Source organism: Rhododendron vialii, chromosome 11a (assembly GCF_030253575.1).
Source record: "Rhododendron vialii isolate Sample 1 chromosome 11a, ASM3025357v1".
NCBI lineage: Eukaryota > Viridiplantae > Streptophyta > Magnoliopsida > Ericales > Ericaceae > Rhododendron > Rhododendron vialii.
Window position 1 is genome coordinate 10,269,861 of NC_080567.1, and position 20,585 is coordinate 10,290,445.

The 20,585-nt window shown below is 40.0% G+C and overlaps 1 protein-coding gene across 4 annotated transcripts; it reads left to right on the top strand.

Moving 5' to 3' along the window:
* Positions 1-799: 799 nt before the first annotated feature.
* LOC131307596 (type I inositol polyphosphate 5-phosphatase 2) lies at positions 800-10,605 on the top strand. Of its 4 annotated transcripts, none has more exons than XM_058334206.1 (11): positions 800-2,284; positions 2,372-2,480; positions 2,563-2,655; positions 3,037-3,124; positions 3,211-3,315; positions 4,584-5,400; positions 5,829-6,013; positions 8,328-8,436; positions 9,314-9,462; positions 9,713-9,938; positions 10,203-10,605. In XM_058334206.1, exons 1-10 carry the CDS (start codon positions 2,255-2,257, stop codon positions 9,900-9,902), a joined length of 1,875 nt encoding a protein of 624 aa, XP_058190189.1. In that variant the 5' UTR covers positions 800-2,254; the 3' UTR covers positions 9,903-9,938; positions 10,203-10,605. The 4 variants fall into 4 exon arrangements, with proteins under 4 accessions (XP_058190189.1, XP_058190190.1, XP_058190191.1 ...); XM_058334207.1 differs by having other exon boundaries at positions 2,375-2,480; XM_058334208.1 differs by having other exon boundaries at positions 2,394-2,480.
* The last annotated feature ends 9,980 nt before the right edge of the window (positions 10,606-20,585 follow it).

A 20,585-nucleotide genomic window follows, 5' to 3' on the forward strand; every position in this document is an offset into this window, starting at 1 on the left:
CATTAATGGCAAGTTATGCAAAACAATAATTGAATAATTATTTTCACAATAATATTTGTTAAATAAATAATTATAAATAATTTAATGAAATATATTATAAAATGATTATAAAATAAAGGAAATTTTTTGGCTTAAATAATTAGTTTCAAAAAATTGTTACAAAAGATTGGTTTACAAATTAAATATTATTTATTTTTTCACCAAATATTTGGTAGTATATTACACAAATGATTAGAAAAGGTAAAAAATGTAGGGGAAATAGAACAAAAAGTGTTGTCAATTTATAAATTTTTAATAATTAAAAAAAATTCTGCAAAAAGGTTCATTTTCCCGCCCAAAAAAAATATTTTCCCGCCAAACCGGCTACTTGGAGAACTGGTTAGAGAGAGAAAGGGTAAAAACGTTGAAGTGTAGTCTTTTGTTGTGGTAAGTATACAATATTTTGTGGTAAGTGTCAGCATAAACTATGGTAAGTAGAGTTAGTGTTCATAGTAAATATAATAACGTTTTATTTGAAAAAAAAGGCAAAGCCACCATAATTTTTGGGAGTGATCTAAAGGCTGAGATTCACCCAAAACCTGATCTAAAGGCCTATATTAAATAGGAACATCATGCCCCAATACCACGTTGAGGCATCATAGAAAAATTGGTTTTGACCACTAGGCGAAACTTTTAGAGTTTAACCATTTTGTGCAATTTTTCATTGGAGGGTGAAAAATGCATCTAGACTGTCCGCGGTCCAGCCGACTGACTCCAGTCATTCTGTTCCAAAAACAGCAAAAGTGGGAGATCCTACCTTCCTCGCACCTTTCCCATTCCGTTCCATCACTGCAATATTATTCTATTTCTATGGCTGTGGCTGAAGCTCATCCCCATCTCAACCCCAAAACAAAGCACTTTATACACACTAGTAGCTTCTCATTACCCACATATAGTGCTGTGGACCCCCCCTCTGTTGAATCACTTCGTGGGTCATTTCTCTCTCTCTCTCTCTCTCTCTCTCTCCGTTCTAAAATTTACTGATGCGTATGCATGCATATACCGACCTACCAATTGGTCTACAGCTGTTCCTTCTGAATATCTTGTCTGTTTTTTGACTTACCAATCACCCAATTGACCTAGGCTTATGATCACGTATTGTCTATCTGTTATTGTTTATTTTTGTCATGTCAGATTGGTGGCAGTTTATGAGGTGGGTCGTTTTTTAAATTCTTGGCTGTGATGGTATGATCTACTACATTAGTTTTTAGGACTACATTAGTTATTAGGCGGTGCCTTCCGTATGAAATTCCATGTTTGGCTTCGACTTTATGGCCTAAATTTCTAATATTCATGCATTCATTTGACTTGGGAGCGGCAGCCTAAGTGCAATTGGCGGGTCATTTGAGTCTTCAGGAGCTAAAATTAGGTCATTCATAGGTAATGTTAATCTGCCAATAAGCAGCTGGGAAAGTTAACACTGATAGGTTAGCAAAGTTACCACAATGGAAAGGGCTACTATTTGGTAGGTAGGGACAAAAAGGGGCCATGTGGGTTGCAGAGTGTGGTGGTATTTACGATCCTAATTTCCTAGATAATATGTATAGGGGTTTTGTCATGTGTATATATAAGTTCTTGCCACCCTCCAATTGCAAGGCTATTTGGTGAGTTATACTCAAGGATACGTATCATTTTTATCATAGTTAGACTCATGCAATTTGCTGTTGGATTTGCATGTGTTTTTCTATTTAATAAAATTTCTTTGAGCTGTCGGTGTCGATGGCTCATTTACCCACCAACCTAGTTGAAAGTTATGCTTGTAGCAGCGATGGATTTAGAAGAATAAGGATTAGTCATAGCTGAAAGTGATATTCCAATAAATATAATAAAGAACTCTTTGTTGGGTACTTACCCAAAAAAAAAACTCTTTGTTGGTTTTATTTGCATTTTCAACCATACCATGTGCTTGTATTTACATGAAAAAAAGGGTGAGGTGGGAGGACCATTGAGTCCTTGTTTTGCAACTTGAGGTTGTGGATGCTTGTCTGATAAGACTGACCATTTTTTTTTTGTCCTTTCTATTTGGTCCTAGTACGAATCTCTTTGTATTGGGTATCCAACAAGTCTGTTGTCACACCACCTTCTATTGCAATGCCCCTATTGACCTCTTATTTAGCATACTAAGATTAGCTGCAGAATACATGCTTGTTTGACCGCTTGCATTCTTGATATTCGTGCTTCCGAGCTTCTGTTGCCTATTTTCGAATACAGGACGATGAAAACTAGGAGTGGAAAGCGCTCTGAGGTATTCTTGGATGTGGTCTACTAACTTTTTTCTCTTATTCTAAAGTTCTGTGTGGTTTTTAGTAACTGTTTTTCATGGAAATTTTAGCAGCCCTTTTGGCCTTCTATAGTGATGAAGAAATGGCTAAATATCAAACCCAAAATGCATGATTTCAGCGAAGATGAAGTTGACACCGAAACTGAGAGTGAGGATGATGGTATGGACTTCACCAAATTAACTTTGACAATTCGTTCTTGCACTTTCTTTGCTTGATCAGTTTCTGTTTTGCATCTATCCAGCTTGTTCTCTTAAAGACGAAAGAGTGCACGTGGGTGAGGATCATGCCTGCAGAATACAGGGGAGCCAATCTGCATGCGCAAGTCAAACTTCAAGTAATACATGCTTTCCATTTAAGTGATTCATTTTGCAAATGATACGAGTCTAAAGGATATAGTGCATTTTTTGCTATTGCTTCGATCTTGTTCTTTGTTTTTGTCTGCTTCAACCTTTTGGTTTAATTGAACTGAGGCTAAATTGTCATTTCCTTTATTGATATTTGCTGTAGTGTTTGATCTTGGTGGTTGATTTGGTATAATTGCTTATTGTTGAGCTTCATTGGTTCATCTTCAAGCAGAAGCTGTTATTGATAGCATTGGAGCCTGCAAATCTTGAATATTATAGTTTTCTGTAATCAGCTCAACTGAAAATGAAAAATATTAATCTGTCACCCTAACGAAAACTGAAGGTCAAATCTTAAACTTTTTTCTGGCCAGGAACACCTTTGAAGGGCGATAAGTTGGGACACAGGCGAGGAAAATCAGAAACTCTGCGTCGTCAGTATATCAACACAAAGGATGTGAGGTTTGATCCATAACAATTTAATCTGGCTTGTGCTTCTTTAGTAAATAAGCCCAAAATTTTCTCATTGACTACCTGTTTTTTAATAGGCTGAATATAGGCACCTGGAATGTGGCTGGAAGGCTTCCATATGACAATCTCGAGCTTGATGAGTGGCTTTGCGTGAATGAGCCAGCTGATATTTACATCCTTGGGTGTGTCCTAAACCATGTCTCTTAGATTGTTCAAGTTATTTTCATACTCTTGTTATAGTTTTCTTGGTGTGTCCTAAACCATCACTGGTAGTTGAAGGAAAAACGACAAAGAAGAAGTTGAAATATTGACACCACCACCATATACTTCTTAGTCACAACATATAAACAGATTACTATTTGCTGACAAGGTACTTTTAAATTTTGCCATTCATCTCAAATTACTAAGGTTTGGGTGATCGGGTGGCTTTTGGTTTCGTGTGTGTGATTGGGTCATTGGGCAGGCAGGTGGGCCTTTTTTGTGTGTGTGGTGTTTTTTGTTATGGAGGGGGGGGGGGGGGTGGGGGGGAGGGAATGATCTGTTTTAATGTTGTGTTTAACCATCAGATGGGAATTGATGTAGCCAACTGCCTTCCATACGTATTTCAGTTTTGGAGTTAGGAACTGAATGCAAAGTTGTGTTTCATTTCCCTTGGTGTACCGCCTGTGAACTGAGTAATTATACAATAGTTTGTTTTGTGTCCCCTGAACTTCAAGAATTCCCTTCGACATGATTCTACTACCTACTTCATTAATCACAATAATGATAACTCCAAATTTGACGACTAGTGATCCATTAAATAGGTCGACGATAAATCGAAATTATGACTGAATGGTTCATTATGTTTTATTGTTTACTGAAGTTGATCCTACTCATCCTCTAGAAAGATGGTTTTCTGTAGTCTGGACATAGTTTTTGCATAGCAATAGCCCATATACATCTTGAAAGTTGAATTTTTTTTAGGGACCCGTCAAGTGGTGGTCTTCATGGTTCAGTAAGAAAGATGATACAAATACATTGTAGAAGCAACATGGCTTATGGTCAAAAGTTTGAACTTCCTTAAGCTTTCAAAGGATGTCAAATCTGATATACTGAACTATGTAAGTGTAATCGAGGGTTTTTTGTGGCCTTTGCATTGGCAGACCCAAAAGTCCTTTAATCTCCGTTTATGCCTTTTCCTCTTCGGAGAAGTGCTCATGTAGTACTGCAGATGTACTGGTGCATTGGTCATGTTTCTGTGGTTTTATTTACCTGGGTAGTTACCCCTAGCACCTCAATTGGTACGGGTCTCGGACATATGTTGTGTAATTACTGTTATGTATAATTTTCTTGTTTTAGACCAAGTCCGTCAGATGTTGGTTTCTTTCAGAACAAATATCAGACTGTTATGACAATATCATTCGCCTAGATATTTTCAAGATGCTTTTCAATTTATTCTGACCTGTTACAGTTTCCAAGAGGTGGTTCCCCTAAATGCTGGGAATGTACTTGGAGCAGAGACTAGAAGGCCAATTCTGAAATGGGAATCAATTATCCGTAGGACATTGAACCAATCTTCGGAACCTGAGAGCATGGACAGATGTTACAGTGCACCAACTTCTCCTGTATTGGGGAGTTCTGCGGCTGATTTTCTCTCTGACGAGATTGATGATCCTTCATCTGAGATATTGGGTGAGGTGGATATAGACACAGCTAATTATAGTGAATCCAACATGCACAAAGTGAATGGAATTGCCAGTATGGGAAACAAACTACGTTTGAAGAGAATATATGGCATTGATGGTGATAGTAGGTTAGACTGGCCTGAACAACCTTTGGACGCAACATCTCAAGTTCTTTCTTCCTGTTTTAAACTACGGAGAGTATTCAGCAGTTCTGGGAGGGTTGGCTCTGATTGGATGGAGAATTCTCCCTTACATGTTGCGTCCAATGGAATGAAAAGGTCGCATTGTAGCTCTGGAAACCTTGGGTTGATGTGGATGGATAGAAAAGATAGACTGGATAATCTTGATTCTGTCTCGGATGTCTCCAACCAATTTTCTGAAGAGGAAGAAGACGATTTATTTCCGGAAGCACCAGAGATGCTAAATGAACGAGAACTTTTGAAAGACGGATTAAAGTCGTATCGTAGGTATGTTCGAATAGTGAGCAAGCAAATGGTTGGGATATATGTATCAGTTTGGGTGCGCAGAAGGTTGAGGAGACACATAGATAACTTGAAAGTTTCTCCTGTTGGAGTTGGCCTTATGGGATACATGGGTAATAAGGTATGGCTTTCTATTATTGCTGAGAGAACTTGAATCTGTAGGGTGGCAAAAATAATATGAGAATTGATTTCTTACTCACTGCTGGCTACATATGGAAAACTAAAATTGAAATGAGGAACTGAAATTTGAGAACCTCTACTCTTTATTTTCCATTTCGTGCTTTCATTGCAACCACTGGTCCTGGTGAATGCTGAATAGGTTGTGCTGCATCACTCTGTCACTGCTTTCACTAGCAACATCTAAAAATTGGAAGTTTGGTTACTTTGCAATTTGTTAAACAATGTATTGCTCTGCATATTTTGATGTGTTTCTGTTTGATTGGCTACCTATACCTGATTGACCTAAGTATCGTAATTTATGCACTCACTAGACATATTTGACTTCTGTTATGCTGGATTTTAAACTGAGATGTGATATCTCTGGTCCAGGGTTCCGTTTCTGTTAGCATGTCTCTTTTTCAAACGAGGCTTTGCTTTGTCTGTTCTCATTTGACCTCTGGCCAAAAGGATGGAGATGAACAGAGGCGCAACTCTGATGTGCAAGAGATATTAAGACGTACTAATTTCTCATCCGTCATTGATGTAGATCAATCGCAGACAATTCCTTCTCATGAGTAAGCATACTCAACTTTGATATTGTTAAACCATCCAACTCAAAACCACTTGGCAATGAGTGGAGAGACCGTCCAGGCTCATATACCTATTTTTGGAGGTTATATTTAACCAATGTGGGACAAGCTCTAACACTCCCCCACACGTGCGACCCCTGACTCGCACGTGATGAGTTAAACAATGATTCAACACATACGACAACAATCAACTATGAACAACAAACAATGGGGGACCAACCATCAACAATCCGAAAATCTACCTCTTATATCATGTTAAAGCATTCAACTCAAAACCAATTGACAATGAGTGAAGTGGCTGCCCAGGCTCATACTATTTTTGAAGGTTATATTTAACCAATGTGGGACAAGCTCTGTCAGATATGATATAATTCGCTTCGATGCTGGTTTCTATATATTTAAGTTCATTTATTAAATGGAAATAAAGAAGTTGCCAGTTGGTGATTCGGATTGTTATTTTCGTAAAGGTTTGAACCGTTTATATACGACTTGTAGTTTGCTCTTCCAGAGCTGTCGCTACAAACAGTTGCCATTGTGGAGATTTGAAGCAGTACTAACTTTAAATCACTAACAGTTGCTATTTTGGAAAAAGGTATAGGAGAACATTGTACTCTTCATTCCAAGGCAAAATGGAAGTAATGTCCTTATTTTGGAAATGGTCCCAACTAGGCTGCTTTTCTTTTGTTATTATTATTATTTTTCAAAACTATATCGATTCACGATGTCAAGCGCAAGGATGACATAGACGTGTTGGTTTTGTACTCCGACACAAGATATTTGTGTCCAGATTTCTAGAATTGCATTTGTGTAGCACCCTAAATTTCCCAAGCTGGGTCCCGAATGTACCCAGATGATGATAACAGAAGCAATGCCCAAAAATGCTCTTGAATCGATCACTGGCTATTCGAATTTGAAATACCCTTTTCCTAACCTGTGTTTACCCACCTGTAAAACACTTTATGGTCGAAGTCATGATTTTTGCAAATTTGAGGACCTCTGATCAATTTTAATGTTTTATCTTAGAAAAAAAATGTTTGATGCCCATGCATGCCCAGAATACAAGTCTCTTGGACCCGTCTGGGCCATACTTTGGTTTTTAAATCAAGAATGGTCTGATGAATTAAGACTTGCTTGAAAACATAAAACCGGAGTTGGCTTAGGCCTTGGCCGAGCTCAAGAAGCCCCAAAAGCCCAATTAGACAAGCCCAGAGTTGTTACCGTATTCCCAGACATTGCATCCGCAAAGGTGACCAAATTTTTTCAAACTTGCAGCTGCATGGTTAATTCTGAAACCTGACAGAATTATGGTAATCATGCATTTGATTTGCGAGCATTTGGATCCAATTTTTGTACATTTTTTTTATTCTGGGGGGAATTCTAAGAACCCTATAGTTTCCTCTTGCCTATAAATAGGAGTGCCGCCTCTTGGGAATGGGGATCCAAGCTCTAGATGTCGTTACCCTGTCACATCTTCGTATCATCTCACATTTAACCACGAAACCAAAGCCCATCTACCTCTGATCTTCAGATTATCTTAGTTTGAATTCTTCCAGTTGGTGATCAAAGAAGGCTTTCCAAGGCGAAATAGCACAAAAACCGCTCCATTCGCTTGAGGGGAAATATGGGAAACAACTGGGTTTCTTTTTTTCTCGCTAACCTCGTAGTTTTGGCAGTCTCTATCATTCTTCTTTTCATTTTCTAAGTTGTTTAGTTTAGTTGTACGTTCATTTTGCATGTTTGCTCCCCCTTTTGCCTGTTCCCCTTCCTAGTTGTTAGCTTATGAAAAAACCATTTCCAAACCCCACGAATGATCGCTAGAGGCTCACCTTAAGGTTAGGTGGGATGGGCCTAACACCTAATTCCTCTCCCATAAACAGCTCCCTACTCTTGAGCTATGATTTTGTTCGTGAAAGGGGTGTCCTTGTTTGATTGGTTAGCCTAAGCCAAGTGGTGACTCCAAAGAGTATTAGCATTTGGATTTGTGATTTTTGCAATTTGCCCACAAATAGAATTAGATACGATGATGCACACACAAAACACTATTCTTTAGTGGCCAGAGAATAGCACTACAATGGGACTGATCAAGGTTTTACTCCGTCAGGTGCTCTATGTAAGATCTGAAAATTAACAAGAAGATGGAGATATATCCAACCTATATTGTTATCCTCTGTTAGCCAACCACAGATGTATTTTTATTTATTGTTGATCAGCAAACAACAAATTTAATTATGTTTTGTGCCATTGTATTTTGGAGATCTATGTGGGACATTAATTTGTAATTGAATGTTTCTTTAAACAGCCAGATATTCTGGTTTGGGGATTTGAATTACCGTCTCAATATGTTGGACGCAGAGGTAAGGAACCTTGTGGACAAGAAACAATGGGACGAACTTCTGCACAGTGACCAGGTGAGTGACACTATTTGGCCTGATTATGGTTAAACGGTTAATTCTTTTCTTAAGCAATAACCTTATTAATTTTTTTTTTTTAACACGGAAGGGTAAGAGAGTAATTCTACCTACCACCTCCACTAGGCAATTGCTAACTAGGGAGGGGTATGAGGACCCTCTTAAACACACACACAGTTAACCCAAACTCCTGATGTGGGAGCCAGCCCAGATCACAGGCCCAAGAGCCTTACCCGCATACTGGCAGGAAGCAATAGCCTTATTAAAGAATCGGAATATTAGGCACTGGGTTTTTGAGATTGTTGAAAGAGCAAAATATTCGACACTACATTCTATACTCCACATTTTTCCATTTGGAAACAAGGATATAACTACTATGAGATTTAATTTTCACAGCTTATGATAATTAAATTGACAAGGTCATGGCTCTTTTGTTCAAGATCAAATTCATTAGTGGATTTGAAGTGTTCTGGCTTCTCGTCATAGTTGAAAAGCCCAGCCCACACTATTCCTTAAAACCCAAGTGTTTAAGAAGAGGGAAACTAGGGCCTTATAACCAGCACAGATGGCGCATGTCCAGGCAATGTGGGACAAATTCCAACACATCCTCCTGGACCACAACGCATGGCAACCGGACAATGGTCCACCAAACAAAGGCCCAACCAAGTTGAAAAGCCCAGCCCACACTACTCCTTAAAACCCAGGTGTTAAGAAGAGGGAAACTGAGGCCTTATAACCAGCACAAATGGGGCATGTCCAGGCGATGTGGGACACATTCCAATAGTCATGACTTATTGTTATCGAGGTTGATCAATAGAGTTCAATACTATCTTTAATTGTTATGAGGTTGATAAATGTTAATATGAAACTATGGCAGCTAAGCAAAGAACTCCGAAGTGGGCGTGTGTTCGAGGGATGGAAAGAGGGTCCCATAACCTTCCCACCCACTTACAAGTATGAATTCAACTCAGACAGATACGTAGGTGAAAATCCAAAAGAAGGGGAGAAGAGGAGGTCCCCAGCGTGGTAAGTTCCATTTTCTTGGAATTCATGAGTTTAGAATATTGGAACTGAGTGAAAGAGGTTGAAATTGGGGAAATGACATGTATCATACATAGTCTAAGTTACTTCGCAACAATGTGATGGACAATCTGTGGACTTTTGTTTTCCCCTGGTAAACAGAGCAATCTATGGACTTTGGAGCAAGTATGAAAGTCTTTATCCAACTTTTTGGGAGTGCTGTGTTACTACTTATGCGCTTGGGTATTTTGTGCAGGTGCGATCGAATACTATGGCTGGGGAAAGGCATAAAGCAGCTTTCTTATATGAGAGCAGAGATAGGATTGTCGGACCATAGACCTGTCAGTTCGGTTTTCTTGGTTGAAGTTGAAGTTTTTAACCGTAGGAAGCTCCAAAGGGCTCTCAATTTCACAACTGCTGCAGTTCATCCCGAGGTTTTGCCTTGATGAACAGGGGGGATTAGAACTTTAGCAGATGGGCAGGTACTTAGCCATTGTAACGAATAGAGTCTTACAAACCTTAATGATTCTTGGTGTCATTGCCTTGAATATGATAAAACTACACGAAACAATACATGTAAATGACCTTGATTTCAGTTTTACATGTGGTCTAAGGTGAGGGAAACATGCTATGAATTTTCAGAGAGGAATCTGTTAGAAATCGTTGATCCAAACACAACTTTTGGATCACGAGTCATTCTTTTGTTTTTGGGTTGAATTTTTTTGTGAACTTTTCTTTTCAAGCAGGACATATACTTCAACCATGGGAATGCCGAATGCAAGCTTTTTATTGAAGGGAGACAGTTTTAAAGAAAAGACTACTGTAGTTTACAAATACAGAGACTAGCAGATGTGAAATAATCCTGGGAATTCCCATATGCTCAGGACCTTAGCAAGGAAACCAACAAAGGTGAACTGTACTAATTACCCAGAAGGAATTCATTTATGGAAGTTGTGAGTTCAAAATAGAATCTGTCATATACTAATATATACGATCTCAACAGTGACCTTAAACTGTTAGGGATGAAGGTATATGTAGCAATATAGTGAACCCTGTACTAACTCGGCTTTCATTTTTTTTTTTTTTTCTTTCTGTTTGAATCATAAGGACCTTGGGTGTGTACATAGTAGATCTCTCTTCTTCTTTTTTACCTTCTATTTGTTGCTCTATTTCAATCTGTTCATTTTTGTTTTGTCATTTATTCTGTCTTTCTGCTTTCTTATTAGAATGACAAACTTCATCACTTCCTCAATGCAAAATCTTATTAAAAAAATATTCTTCAATGTACTGCTCTGTCCGTCCCGTAATCATAATCCATTATGAAAAGATGTGAAACTTTCGGATAAAAAAATAGAAGTAGTTACATGCATAATTTTTGAATTTCTTCATACCAATTCAAAGAACTAATTTTTCATGCCGATTTGAAAGTATTTTATTTATGGATTCCAAAAATTACACATCTTTTCATGATCGTTTAATTTTTTTGGACGGACATTACATGACCACAAACTCACATGACTAGACGAATTTTCCGTACGGGAATAACAATGGTTCTTAATATTCCCCCCAAAACTTCGAACATTTTAGAATATTCCCCCCTTGGTTACCTAAAGGAGGATTGGCTTGTTTTCAGCGTGTAAGGGACGAACCAGTTTGGTTGGAGGTCCAAAAATGCCCTTGTATGTCTACAGTGGGTGTTTTGGTAGATGCGCATGCTGCGAATGGTGGCTCAGCGGATCTGGGTATGCAGATTGGAGTGATTTTCATTTTACTTTAATAGGTTTTTTGACTTTTCAAATTTTTCTTCCATATCCTTTTTCGCTTCGTTGAGTTTTTGGTTTTGGTTGTTTGTGTGTAGGTGCTTTGGTAAAGTCATGCATCGATTTGGTTTGCCTTCCCCAAACAGAATCTGTTTGTTTGAATCTACAGACACCCGAATTATAATCTCCTGCGGATTCGATGAGGTGTGCTTTATATTTTTCACCTGTTTTTGTTCCTTGCTCTGTTCGTGATTCAGAGCTTCTGCACCTACTCTGACCAGAATGAAAAAGTGGCACGAGTTGGCGAATTGAATGAGGTTGCATGAGCAGGGGTGGAGATTCTGGAGAAGATCGAAATCAGAATTGAGTTAGCATGAGTTGGCAGGGGGAATGTCCAACAAATCCCGGAAGAAATCTTTCATTGATCTATGAAGTGTACATACCAAATCTTATATTGATCTTTATGACATCATTTGGATCTTGTGGGCACACGCCCCTAAAAATTCGGTTTTATAATCGGGTGCGCCCCTTTTTGGAAAGCGCAGCAAAACGCTTCGATTCAGAGTCGCCACTCGGGTTTTGCGGTAACCCACCCAAGGAACCGAACTTGAAACGTTTGCTACGTTGTTTGATTAAGGCGTAGACTGGTCCGTCGTCACCTTTGATATTTGAGGTTCAGGAGCCAGGTTACGAGAGGGGAAGAGTTTTAAGGAACCCATCTCGCTCAATCCGAAAATCTATCTCTACTCGGCATTTTGTAAAACATTTGATTCTCTCTTATAATCATTTTTTAGCCATTTAGGGCGGGGGAACAGCTAAAGGAGATTAAAACTGTAACATGTTGGCAGGATGTGATAAAATGACATGCTTGCTTTATTGAAACAAATAATATAGATTGAAAACAAACAAATAATATAGATTGAAAACAGGCTCTTGTGGGAGTTTAAATAGATTAGAACACCCTGACATGGAGTGGCATAAGCAGGAAGAAACCAGCATGCACTGATCAAGTCACTGCATGTTGATCCTACCTGCACACGCTACTACCAGACACGCGTGTGCCGGTAAGCTCAAGCCCACAGTTCTTATTTTCAATCATTTGGGCTCTGGAAATGACCAGTGCACACTCAGGACAAACCAAGCAGTTCTAATATAAAAATATATACAATAATAAACAGTTTGAATGGGCTCAGAGGCCAAGAAAATAATAAAGCACCCCATAAACAGTGTGGGGATAAAATAGAGGCCGGAGCCTAGTTGCCATGCAATGGCCAGCCACTGGATTGGCGCACGCAGGTAGTAGACTACCGTACGCCAGTTATAATCTCTTGTCTAGTGCTTGACTTTGCACATTCTGGGTTCTAAGACATGTTCAGAAAGACCCTAGAGGCATTCTAAAGTAGCAGATATGAATATTTGAGAAAGTAAGATTAGCAAACTTAACTAGGGAAAGCAGTAAACTGGTTTTAACATGCTTAAAGGTGATAAAATGAAAAAAAATACAGAAAACAGTTAGACACTGATTGCCATGCCAGTACTGCATGTACGGCCATTACTGGCGTACGCGTACTTTGAACTGGTGTGCGCCAGTTCTAGCCATGCACGGTTTTGAAACCATGCTAGCTTTAGGGCCAGGACTGGTATTGATTACCAACCTTGACCCTGCCAGCCCCCCTCAGGGGCCAGAACAGAGTACTATCAATGGTGGTATACCTTTGGTTTTGAGTTTGGAAGGTGCTTGAGCTTTGAACTTGGAGGTTGGATGGAGAATGTATATGGATGGATGAATGTAGTGGTGTATGGTGGTTGTGTGTCAGAGGGTGAAGAACAAGTGTTGAGTTCTTAAATGCCATTGTATCTCTTTAGTTTGCAAAGATGAGTACAAAGTGTATAGCCAAAAGTTGTAACCTTGTAACCCTTTGAAAGACCAATGAAGGGGGTATTTATAGGAGATGAAGGAGAGACAGGGGTTATCACCAGTCAAAGGGACTGGTAGCTTTGCCTCAAAGGCTTCCCTCTCATTGGATGAGAAGGAAAAGGTGTTGGGATGGGTGTAAGAGATGTCCCCTGGCGAAGACTGCTTTTTCGATGGATTGGAAGGTTCCCATGTGTTGTACACCCCTAATCATGGCTTCTGCATGCTGAATAAAGCAAGTTTGACTAGCGTACGCGAGTTCTAAATTAGCATACGCGGGTCAACGGGAAGGGTTGACTAGCGTACGCAAGTAGTAGACCTGCGTGCTCAGGTCTAAACTACAGCTTTGACCGATGACTGACACGTGACAAATGGACCGGTGCACGCTAGTTTTGGACCGGCGTATGCAGGTAAGGTTTTGGCTGAGGTTTTGGGTTAAGTTCAGAGGATTTTAATGGGGTTTAAACACTCAAAGCTCAAACACACTAACATTCCCGGGGGGTTCTTGATCTATTTCATCATCGGGGAATCAAATACTGAAAGTAAACTAATATGAAAAGTCCAAAATAGGGTGTCTACAGTAGCCCTCTTTAACGGTATGTGGAGCACCATTGAGTTGGTACAGGTAACGTCAAAGATTTCTAGACACCCCTCTAGGCTATCCAAAACAAAGCATACTAGCAAAGTAGACTTTAAACTTAAGGAACCTGACTAATGGATTGAATTGAACGGGTGGGCTGTTGCTGGAGATGGATGTAGAATTGGACGAGCAAATCACCGCTTGTTGGTTGAATTGGACAGAACAAGTTGCCGTTGCAGAGTTGGACGGGACAGGTTGTCATTGTTGGGGATCAAAACTATCCTCAGCACACAATTTCCAACAATCACGGGTAGGTTGTGTCAGGTAGGTTAAATTCCATCCATTGGGAATTAGAGCCAATCTCCTTATCAAAGACCATATGAGACAGGGCAATAAGGCTGCTGGAAGATGCGCTTGAAGCTAGAATGGAGTAGAGGTATCTGTTCAGGGCAGGCCGAGGCAGACTCTCTCGAGGAACAACTTAGTTGCGGATGGGCAGACTGTCGAACAATATTCTAATTGTCGTTGATAGATTGAGCCGGACGATATTCTTATCGCTGTTGAGGGAGTGAACGCAAACGATATTCTGATCGCCATTGAGTTGGACAGAACCGGCGGATCATGCTTCAGGATGAACGTGCCGTTTGTGGATTAGACAGGACCGACAGTCGTTGAAGAGAACGGGCGGACCATTGTTGAGTTGGGACGGTGGGTCATTTTTGAGGATGACGTGGACCATCGTTGAGTTGGACGGTGGGTCATTTTTGAGGATGACGTGGACCATCGTTGAGTTGGACGGTGGGTCATCATTGAGGATGACGCGACCATCGTTGAGTTGGACGGCGGGTCATCATTGAGGATGATGCGGACCATCATTGAGTTGGACTGTGGGTCATCATTGAAGATGACGCGGACCATCGTTGAATTGGACGGTGGGTCATCATTGAGGATGACGCGGACCATCGTTGGCTTGGACGGTAGGTCATTATTGAGGATGACGCGGACCATCGTTGAGGTGGACGGGCGGACCGTTGTAGGATGTGAATGTGGACAATATTTTGATCGTCGTTGATGGATTGAGATGTACGACATGGCTGATCGTCGTTGATTTGATTTGAAAGGGACGATATGGCTGATCGCCATTGATTGATTTGAAAGGGACGACATGGCTGATTGTCGTTGATTTGATTTGAAAGGGACAAGGACGATATGGCTGGTCGTCATTGATTGATTTGAAAGGGACGACATGGCTGATCGTCGTTGATTGATTTGAAAGGGACGACATGGCTGATCGTCATTGACGGATTAAAATGGACGATATGGCTGATCGTCGTTGACGAATTGAAACGGACAAGGACGATATTTTGATCGTTGTTGAGTTGGACAAGACCGGCGGATCATGCTTTAGGATGAACATGCCATTTAAGGAATTGGACAGGACCAGCTGTCATTAATGGAGACGGGCAGATCATTCTTCAGGATGAACGTGCCGTCGGTGAACTTGATTTGGGTAGCACAAGCCATTGCTGCTTTGAATTATATTATGATCCCCAAAACGTGCTTCAGGCGCTAGCGGAGTGGGACAGTGAGGCTATGTGTTTGACATTTACCTTGGAGAAATGGATAGGGAGAACAGCATGTGGCACCGCAACCACATCCCTCCCCCCCCCCCCCCCCCCCCCCCCCCCCTCCTTAAAATTGCACTATCCCAGAGCAAAGGCTCTGGCTCCAGTTCTAGTAGTGACTAGATCCTAGGTATGAACCCCCAAAATCCTAGTTACTTTCTGCTTTCGATGTTGGATAGGCGTGCTTTGGCACTTGATAAACTTTTCCTATTTTCAACATCTGATAATGATACGTACTAAATTGAATGCACAAATTGAAAATGCAGATGCAAGCTAAGGGTGGCTCCTAAGAGGACTTGCGAGCCAAAATAGAGGGGCGTTGAGTGGGTCGGCGTGTCCTAGCTTGACATTTAGTAGGAGAAGCAATGAGCCTGTGTGCTCCTTTTGACTTTTGGGTGGATGTGCCCTATAGATTTGCTTTTGCTTAGCCCTAGGTCGACGTGCCCTTGCCATCCACGAGATTCCACTGCTTGTGGATTACAGATGTTAGGGTAGCAACGTAAAAATTGCATTTTTCAGTTTATTGGCTCTCTTTTGACAATGCCTAAGAGAACGCATAAACCATCTGCTAATATCTAATTTGCATTGACAAGCAAACTGAGTTGACACACGCACATGTATAGACTTTGCCTAGCTCGAATGAGAAAGGAAGAAGAGCCCCGAATATGTTACGGACTCCTAGACATATGGAAAATAATGAAATTTTGGACATTAATAGGCCAACACTTGAAATTTCCCTAGATAGGTGTAACTGACACTTGTAAAAGGTCAAAAAGATGTATAACGACCCGTACAAATTGATGAAATCGGGAAAAGCATCCCAACACGAGAAGTAGACATAAAGACTTAAAAAATGCCGCAAAGATGGACAAGGACGCAAATGATGACTCGTATAGGCCTGGACTGAAACTGACACCCCACATAGTCACATTAGGTCCATATGAGCTATATGGTATGACAAAACTTGGCAAAAGCCCTTGGAATGCGTTTCGAGGTGCTTTGAACTTGAAATGTGCCCCCGAGGGTCCAAAATCTTCATTTAGGCGTGATGGCTGCCTACTGCTGCCTGCTACAGGAATTGAAGAAACGCATGCAGGTTTGAGACCAACACGCATTACGTTGAACAAACGTGCATGAATCTCAAACTAGCGCGCGTGACTGCAAAGCTGTTGCAGCTGTTCAAAACTAGACTTCGCTGAACTTAGAAAACTATGAGCCATTAGGCCTCGTAAGCATTTCGTTCTATTTTTTATGCTTCAAAATATTTTAAGGCTCTATGCTCAGCTTTGAAATTGAAATAGTAGTTTGAAATAAGATTGAAAGACGAAAGGTTTTCCCTTTTCTGATTCTCCAACGAAACTTGTCTTGTTTTCGACCCTTCTCGACCTTTGGTGTGTACCAAAATGTCAACCATGGACCCAATTGATAGATTATGATCGAGTCTCGAGAAAAGAGACTGCCTACGTATCCCATTCTAGGAATTAAGTCAAAACGTAGTTCAGGCCAAGGTTCACTCGAGTGTTTTACCTCACCTTTTACGATCTAACTTTTGCCTAGAACCACCCATTCGGGTCTTCGGTCTAGCAAGCTTTCAAATATTTGCCTATTTACTTTTGCCTAGACCGCCTTTATAGGTTTTTTGTAACGACCCTGAATTTTGGTCAGTAAAAATTTCGTTAAATATTTGAATTTTATTTAAATTACTTATTTTCTCTTTGAGTGGCTATATGATTTCTTGATTTTCGTCGTAGTTAGATTTTTGTCTCGACTAGAAACCCTACTTGACCAATCGAATTAGATTCCAACCGACTACTTGGAGGAACCGAGCAACCAACTCACCTAGTTTCGAGATGAACCTTTTGGAACTTTTGAACCTTTTGCTTTTACCCATTGGTCCATAATGGTTAGGGTAATTTTTATCCATTGGACAATAGGCTTTCCTTTAAAATATTTTGATAAGTATAAGGATATAGTATTTTAATGGGTTTATAAACACATGTGCAAAGTACATTTATTTTTTGTTTATTGGGGATTCTTCCACCCCTCCATTATCCATTGGATAATAATCACAAAGGTAATTTTCGTCCATTGGATAATAAATTTTTTATTATAAAAGTACATGTAGTCTTTCAAAAATCTTATTTTAAAATAAAAAGTACTTGTACTCCTTTTATCCATTGGTTATTAACTGCAAGAGGAATTATTATCCATTGGGTAATAACCGCTAGGGAAGTTAGTAACCCTTGGGTAATAAAGTCTTTTGACCAAATAAAGTACCGATGTGACTAGGAAACCTTCCAATAAAATTGATTTGACTAGTCAACCTTTTTCAACCCTAGAAATTACTTATTTATTTTCTTTTGTTAATTTGGTTTTATTCTTTGTCCTTTGGACAATAAAAGTTAGGGAAACTATTATCTATTGGATAATAGAAACCCAATTCTTTATATTAAAAGGGTTTAATGAAAGATTGGAACAAAGTACTATAATCTTTTGGAAGTAGACTTTTATAATTACTTTAAAAGTACTTTTTGAATATTTTACTATAAAAGTTTCCTAGTAGCTAAAATCCATTGGACAATAAATGTTAGGGGATTTATTATCCATTGGGTAAAGGAGTTATTCTTTCAACTAGTCATTTTTCCTAATTTCCCATGTGTTGAAGTACCAATATTTTATTTGGTAAAATACTTAGTAGCCTTAAAACCTAAGTTTTCCTAAGTAATCTTTTATTATTTTGTATTGGGGTTTTGTACCCAATTGGATTAATTTATTGGGGAGTTGATCTTCCTAGAGTACACTAGTTATTTATTTAAAGGGGCATGTGCCTAATTGGATTTCTTTAATGGGTATTTGATTTTGGAAATCTTGTACTTTGTACCTTTCTTATTCTTTCTTGCATTTGTATATATATATATGCATGTGTGTGTGTGTACTTGAGAGAGAGAGAGAGAGAGAGAGAGAGAGAGAGAGAATGCCGAGAGAGAGAGAGAGACCCGAGAGAGAGAGAGAGAAAGAGAGAGAGAGAGAGAGAGGAGGAAGGAGAGAAGAAGGTTGGTTGTACCATGCTTGATCTTTCCTTGATCTTTCTTCATCCTTGGAGAATCTTTCTCCTAACCAAACATAACTCTCCATTGTACTTATGATTTGTTTAGTACCCAAATCTTGTACCCCTTGTCTCCTTTCCTTGCAACAAATCTCCCCTAGTCCAATCCAAGGACTAAACCTAGCCTTGCAAGCTACCTTATTAGGCCTAAGTCTATTTTGCCTAATGACAACATATGATGGACCTTTATGACACAATCCTAGCCTTTTTTAGCCTTAGACCTTGACTACAAGCTAAACCTAGATTATAATTACCTAGATTCACCTAAAAAGCCTAAGATCTTTGTTGATTACATAGCCTTACACCTAAGATTTGGATTGGACAAGGCATGGCTTGACATGTGAGGTGATTTGATGACTTAATGGAGCAAATCCATGGAGGATTTAGAGAGAGAGAGGGCCGGCCATAGAGAGAGGGGAAGAGCCAAGAATTTTGCCTATAAATAGCACCCCATGTTTGCCATTCAACTCACACCTTCACCTAGCAACTTCTCTCTCTAGAAAAATTGTGTTCTTTCTTTGTTCTTTCTTTTGTTCTTCATGTTCTTGAGTAGTTCTTGAGTTCTTCAAGAAACTCAACCTAGACCGCCACTAAACCGCCACCCGACCACCCTCTCGATCCAAAAGTAGTAGTAGTAATAGTCAAGTAGAAGTTTCGAGAGAAACCTTTCTCTTTCGAAGCTACCGGAGACCACCGTAGGAAGTTACTCCGCCCGACCACCGACGTACTTTCCGTAGCCGACTAACCTTCCATAGCCGACTACCGCCAAGAAGTAAGGTAGAGTCCCTTGTCCACTAACTCAACGTATAAGTAGAACCCCTTGACCCTAACTCTACGTATAGAACCGTATGATTAGAAAGTAAGGAAATCTTTACTTACTCCCTATGTATTTACTTACTCAAGTATAAAGTAGGTTATCTTTATTTACGTACTTATCGTTTGATTAGAAGTATTCGTATTTTGATCTTTAAGATAGTTATGAGTATGCGTATATGAGTTGCTTGTATTACTTGTGGTATGTGATAAAGCATAAGTGATTTCACTCCAAAGACGTCCGTACATGTGGCGTTGTGCTTTGAATAAAGCATAAGTGATACACTCCAAAGGCGTCCGTACATGCGGCGTTATGCTATAAGTAGTGATTGAGCGTGATAAAGTAATATAGAATTGGATGATCTCATTAGGATGATTCATGCTTATGTTTGTCCTACCGCGGAGTCTTTGCATGTAAACGAGACACGAGAACCGAGAAAGTAGAAACATGACATCTAGGGTGTGATTTAAGGAAATGTTTTTCGAAGAAGGAAATATTTTTGAAACAACATAATGACCGGTTTTGGGTGGCATTATGTGAGTTGTGTGCGTGCGTAAAAGAAACATTTGAAAAGGGTGAAATGTTTTGAAAACCGCGATGTGGCCGGACTTGGTAGCCCATTGCGTGGATTGTGAAAACCATAATGTGGCCGGACATGGCAGCCCATTGTGTGATGTGTGTTTTTTGTGTGCGTTCCCATGGGAATCCGGAGTGGCGGAACCATGGTGAGGTATAGCTTGGTTATCCGCGGTATGGAGCCAATGCAAATATTTTTGTGTGCCAATGGGAACCCGGCGCGGCGGAACCATTGTGAGGATACTTGGGAACCCGGCGCGGCGGAACCAAGGTTGGGTGTGTAGCTTGGTTATCCGCGGTACGGAGCCAATGCAAATATTTTTGTGTGCCAATGGGAACCCGGCGCGGCGGAACCATTGTGAGGATACTTGGGAACCCGGCGCGGCGGAACCAAGGTTGGGTGTGTAGCTTGGTTATCCGCGGTACGGAGCCAATGCAAACGATTTAAAAAAGATTGGGTGTGCAAACAAATGAATTTGAAAGATTGTTTTGTAAATAAAATTTGTTGACACAGTCTACGATGAGTCACGTAGGAGAAACACGAAACTCTTGGACACCAACGATAGATGATTAATGAATGTGGATGTGTCATTGATTAACTGTGTATATACTTATCATGTGGAAATTGATGATGTATTATAGCTTTGTTTATAAGTTATGGATTAGCGGGTATGGGATTACTCTGCTGAGCTTTGTAGCTCACGGTGTTGCCTTTTGGTGACCCTGACATATTATATCGGTGGTGACGCTGGT